This window comes from Helianthus annuus, chromosome 5, assembly GCF_002127325.2.
Source record: "Helianthus annuus cultivar XRQ/B chromosome 5, HanXRQr2.0-SUNRISE, whole genome shotgun sequence".
Lineage (NCBI taxonomy): Eukaryota > Viridiplantae > Streptophyta > Magnoliopsida > Asterales > Asteraceae > Helianthus > Helianthus annuus.
The window spans coordinates 25,238,902-25,244,910 of NC_035437.2; the positions used below are offsets into that span (position 1 = coordinate 25,238,902).

The 6,009-nt window shown below is 35.0% G+C and overlaps 1 protein-coding gene across 1 annotated transcript; it reads right to left on the reverse strand.

Moving 5' to 3' along the window:
* Positions 1-2,867: 2,867 nt before the first annotated feature.
* LOC110940216 (transcription factor MYB36) lies at positions 2,868-4,636 on the reverse strand. Its single transcript, XM_022181771.2, has 3 exons — positions 4,413-4,636; positions 4,165-4,294; positions 2,868-3,872 (listed from the first exon to the last, which is right to left on the reverse strand). Exons 1-3 carry the CDS (start codon positions 4,546-4,548, stop codon positions 3,065-3,067), a joined length of 1,074 nt encoding a protein of 357 aa, XP_022037463.1. The 5' UTR covers positions 4,549-4,636; the 3' UTR covers positions 2,868-3,064.
* Positions 4,637-6,009: the final 1,373 nt, after the last annotated feature.

The following is a 6,009-nucleotide window of genomic DNA, read 5'->3' on the forward strand; positions in this document are numbered from 1 at the left end:
TCACTTTCGCTTATCAGAAGATTCTGAAGACTTTGACTTTGGTTGGATACTAAAGCCCATTGACATGAACTTATTGATTGTTGTTGTTTTGGAATGGCACTCGTCATATATTCAGCCATCGACATCTGTTTCAGATCTGGTTGTGGATCCGTACTCCAATCCCAAGGACTTGTGCAACTCATAGTGATCAAAAATTAACAAATAACCTACACACCACAAACTGTTAACAACAAACAGACAACAATTGAAAGAAACAATCTGATCGAAAGATCAAGACTTGTTCGAAGGATCAACAGTGATCGAAAGATTACTGTTGAGTTTCGAGCAAAGCCTTCGAAAGATTCTCAATGAAAGATCCTTATCTTTCGACTGATTATCACGAAAGATTCTCAGTTCGAAAGATCTATATCTTTCGAATACTGATCTCGAAAGATTCACAATGAAAGATCCTTATCTTTCGAGATGTATCCTTATCTTTCGGACAACCAACTTTCGAAAAGATTCCAACTACGAAGGATAACCCTTAGACTTCGAAAGACTACTCGAAGGATGCTTATCTTTCGAGCTGCCTTTGATCGAAAGATGTCGAAGGATATCTTTCGATGTCGAAGGATATCTTTCGACAGCTCTGACACACTGACACAAAGTACGACAGGTTGGTGAAAAGTTGATGTGGTTGGTGAGCCAACTTTCGGCAGAAAGGATGTTTCTGTCAACAACTTTTTCACCAACTTTTTGACTTTCAAAAAGTTTACCCAAAAAGGCAATCTTATCCCCAAGTCCAGTCACCGGAAAGATGATCGGAATACGGCCGGAAAAATCAAAGTTTCACAAAAACAGTTTTTATGTTACCCAAACCGACCCCGAACACTCCCGATAGGTTTAGTACGCGTTTTTATGCAGAAAACTACCAAAAACGGGTGCTAAGCCAAGTGTCCAAACACACCAAGAATCTTGAACAAACCGGTTTTAAACAAGGTAAAGAGCGAGGCTCTGATACCACTTGTAGGTCCCTTTTTCTCGGAGGATCGAGAACAAACCTAAACCTTGTTATACTAACCCACTAGCGAGTGCGGAATCCAAGCTAGTAGGCAAACCGGGATGAAGCAAGAACAAACACAAGAACACACAAAGTTCACCGATTAACACCACTTGTATTAATACGTATGAAGGTTTACGGTTACAAGCACAATGTTTACAATCTTGTTTGCAAACTCTCTAAAGTGTGTGTGTGTGTGTGTTTTCCAGCAGAGTTTCTCTAACTCTCCAAGTGTGCATCTGTCTAACACTAACACACTGCATGGGTATTTATACCCATACATAACAGGTCTGTCCGAAGGATTCGACAGATGGTCCGAAGGATCATCTGTCGATGACAATGTGTCCGAAAGATCAGCATGGACATCGAAGGATCATCCTTCGATGCCTAATGGTCGAACCATGGTCAAACCATATCTTTCGAGCACCTCGAAGGATGATGCGTATCCTTCGAGGCTATCCTTCGATTCAGATAAACATCATGTTGTCCAAGTCAAACTAGGAGGATAGTTGACTTGGTCAACTTACAGACTGATTTAGGACATCGTTTACATACAGACCGAATACAGACAAAGTACAGACACAAGTGCACCAACAGTTCTCTATGCTAAATGAGATCTGCAAGTGTCCTTTTACAGCAAACCTTATCTACACCCCAACGAAAAATGTCATTGGCCCAAATATAAGCCCAAGAAGAACCAAAACCAAGAAGCCCTGTGAAAAACCAAAAACCACGAAACATAGTTCTTCTTGGGAATGAGACGAAACATAGTTCTTCTTGGGAATGGGATGAAACATAGTTATTCTTGGGACCATTTAGGTTCTTTGCCAATGATATCTTTCGTGAGTAACATGCAGGCAACTTGCAGAACAGCAAACAATACAACAACAAACAGCAAACAGTTTTCATATGCGCACTGTTTTACAACACGTACGAAATAAACAACGTACCAGGTCAAGATAGGAGGATATCTTGACCTCGGCCTTCACTTCGAAATGCGGACGAACCGAAATGAGCCATATCCACAATGAAATGCATCAACAGTATATAATTTAAAAGTGTATATTTTTCTTCCTTTTTGATATTCTTTTATTTAATTTCATATAATAAAGTATATAATTTAAAAGTATATACTTTTCTTCCTTTTTGATATTCTTTTATTTAATTTCATGAGAAACATTTTTAATATTAAATTAGGTCTTAAAATCTTTAAGCAAGATATAAATCACTGTCAATAAATTTGTAATATAAAACTTGCGTTATACACAAAATGATTGCCTATGATATTATAGACTAGTGTCTTAAGGGTGGTATAATGCTTAGGGATCGTTAGGTCTTGTGTTCGATTTCAAAAAGAGAGGTTTTCAGATTTATTGGGTTTCCTCTGGAATCGTTGTATAGGCATTATTGCCTAGTAGAGAATGATATAATTAGACGGTTACGCTCGTAACATGATGGTACTCCAGTGGTCTGTCAGTGATCCAAATTTGCCCTTAAAAAAATACAAAAAATAACTCATCATTTAATGATCAGGTGCTCTGAACAAAACAAATATTTCCGACAACGAAGTTTCAGTGATCAGTGACTCACTTTTCTTGTCAAAACTCGAGATTCCTGGCAACGGAAAACCGTTTGAGGTCAAAAATTCGTATTGCTATGTACCGATCATCAACGATGAATCAAAATATTACGTGACATGACTTTGTGTTATGACTCATGAGTCTATCAAGACTCAAGTACTTGATTTAACTCAACATACGACCATATATAGTATTATATACCATTTTTGTTGAAACAACTTAACTTAGAAAGGAATCAAACAAAGAAATATGTGAAATAGTGGTATTATATAGTATATATATTCGACAAACATAACAAGAAATCGACACGACGTTATTACACAAATTTATACATTAAGTAGTTATAGGATTCTACTTCACTTTACTGTCTATCCTTATACCTAATTTCATGAAAAATAAATTTGAAAAAACCATGATGAATCACAATCGTATAGTGCCTCTTCTCTCATTGTAGGTTATGTCCAATCACTAATTCTTTATACTTCACGTCTGTCTGCTTATGATCTAGAACACCAGTTGAATCCCAAGAGTTTGAAGAAGTTGAATTTCCTTCGAATTCGTTAGGCCACCAAGTCATACCGTCTTTTGCACGATTCATGTCCTTGAAACAATCAAACTCACTACTCATCGGCGGCCCCTCTAGCGGTGTAGCTCCTTTGTTGCTCAAGAGCTCATCGATTTCGGCTTGAAATGACCAGCACTGTTGTAATTGCATGCTAGGTGGTTGTTTTGTGCCATCTGGTTCCGGGACAAGAGATGATGACTCAGGAATGTTGATTCCCATGGAATTCTCCATTGTGTTTATCATCATATTGCCGTCGGAAACGACCCAGTTTTCTTGTAGAGAAAGAGGGTTATTGGATTGTGCATAGTATTCAACCTTTTGAGGAGTAGCAGGTGAGAAATTTTGCATCATGAGAGGATTAGAGGATTCATTTGCAAGTTGGAGAGTTTGCATCATTTTTTCTTGTATAGGATTCAACTTGCAAGGCCACATGGGGGGATTATCATAGTGAGGGAAATTAGGGTTTTCAAGGCTTTGGAGTTGCATGTGAAGTTGAAGCCTTTCAATAGCTGAGTTGCTTAGGGTTTCTATTCTGCTGCCGTCTTTCGGGTCCTGGCTTGAACCCGAGAGCTTATTCGCCTGCGATTGTTTGCGCCTTCCGAGTAACTTCTTCTTCAGCCTTGTGTTCCAGTAGTTCTTGATGTCGTTATCTGTTCTTCCAGGAAGTTGAGCCGCTATTATAGACCACCTATATGATTTTTCATCAAATTAGACACATAAAAAAAGAAATAAAAAATAAACAAGAAACGAACTTGCTAGTGCTTAGGGGCCAGAAGTGAACATTAATTTAACAATTAATTTGTATACGATGGGATGTATATATTCTTACAACAAACGCTTGATAGACAAATGCAAAGGACAAGTAACTTAGGTTAAATCTTGAAAAATGAACATGGCCATAACTCATAGACGCACATGAGAGAGAGAGAGAGAGAGAGAGAGAGAGAGAGAGAGAGGGAGAGAGAGAGAGAGAGTAAAACCTGCTGCCTATACTAATATAGAGGCTGCAGATGATGTTGTCTTCTTCTTCAGAGAATCCTCCATGCTTGATGTTGGGTCGAAGGTAATTTAACCATCTCAATCTGCAACTTTTTCCACACCTCTTTAGCCCTGAAAATGAATTATTATTAGGTTAAAACCAAAAAAAAAAGTCTAATAAGAAAAAAAGACCTTGAAAAGGAAACTGATACTATGAAGGTATGAACACATGAACAAGCATAATACATACCGATCTTCTGGGGAAGTGCAATCCAGTTACCACCAGTACCATACTTTTCGATGTAATCTTTGAGCTTAGCATCTTCTTCAGAAGACCAAGGTCCCTTTTTCACATTTGTTTTGTCACAACATGGTGCTCTACCCATCTTTCTTGAATTGTCTTGATCTTCTTGTGTGTATACTTTTACTTTTGCTCTCTCTCTCTCTCTCTCTCTCTCTCTCTCTCTCTCTCTCTCTCTCTCTCTCTTGATGTATGTGCCTCTGGTTAATTGGTTTATAATGTACGAGGGAAGACCCATGATTTATAGTAGGTATGAAATTTGGGTTTTGATGTGATACTTAATAAACAAACCAAAAGGAAACAAAGAAAAGCAAAGATAGTCGTACACTTCTAGGGTTTGGGACACACATTTGGATCAGTTCATTCATGTCATACTTTTAGCAACTTAATATTATGCTATTGCTATATTCTAAAAAAAGCTATTGGTCCTAGCATATCCATTCTTGAATTTCTATATGAAATATTTTTATAGGTTTGATTTTAGGCTTTTACGATGCATATACAAGTATATATAGGTTTTTATGTATATGCATATTCAAGTGTAGATATACCTTATTGTAACCTTGATTTTTCTTTTAATATTATAAGAAAACCGAGTTTACAATGATACGTATATATATACTTGTATATGCATATGTATAAAAGCCTATATATATTTTTTTACCATTTGAGGATTAATCCGAATATCCAAATATCTCATGTGACACGTCAATAAAGGAAGTTATGCCTCTATCTATTTTTTGTTTTTACCATTTCATTATTAACTAGTAACATTAGATCGATAATAATGTTTTGTCAAGGAAAAACAAGATAACCTTCTTTTATAATAGGAACTAGTTATATTCTATAATTACTACATTTAACATATATATAAATTTAGAATAAAATATACTCAAATAAAAACGTGCATATAATGTATGGTGTATATGAAATACTACCCAATCAATGTGGAGGTTCGTGACTAAATAAAGTATACTAACTTTTTTATATTGCGTGTTGCGGCGAAATCGAGCAAATAATAATGTAAAACAAACGTGATTTGAAAATAAAACATGTTTTTTAGAAAGTCAAACCATTAGAACGATTAAGTTTATTATCGTACTGTTTTCTGATACCAAATAAATACTTTATTTTAAGTATAACCTCGTTTTAACAAAACTTAAAACGGATTGTCAGGGAAAGAAATCAAGTACAACTACGTACTTAAGTTTTTAGAAAAAAGTTATAAACTTAACTTATTAAAAAAGTATCAAATTAATCGATAAATTAATATATGTTAGGAAAAGAAAAAAAGACACTTACTAAAAAAATAAAGGTAATAGATGTTTAAAAAAAAAAGAAAAATATATTATTAAAAGAAAAATATAATAATAAACTATTATAATATATTAAATAATAAAATAATAAACAATAAAAAACTATATATTATTATAAAAATAAAGTTACTATTTATCGTTTCTTGAAATCAATATATATATAAATTTAATGTTTGCTGGAATTGAAAATGAATGGTATCTAATTAGATTGCAATAAGACTAGGAATAAG

Excerpts from the sequence above, each read along its gene's own strand:
- LOC110940216 (XM_022181771.2), bottom strand. The coding sequence starts at position 4,548 with ATGGGTAGAGCACCATGTTGTGACAAAACAAATGTGAAAAAGGGACCT. Across the intron at positions 4,295-4,412 it reads TGCACTTCCCCAGAAGATCG|GGCTAAAGAGGTGTGGAAAA; the intron begins GTATGTATTATG and ends ATTCATTTTCAG. Across the intron at positions 3,873-4,164 it reads TATATTAGTATAGGCAGCAG|GTGGTCTATAATAGCGGCTC; the intron begins GTTTTACTCTCT and ends AAAATCATATAG.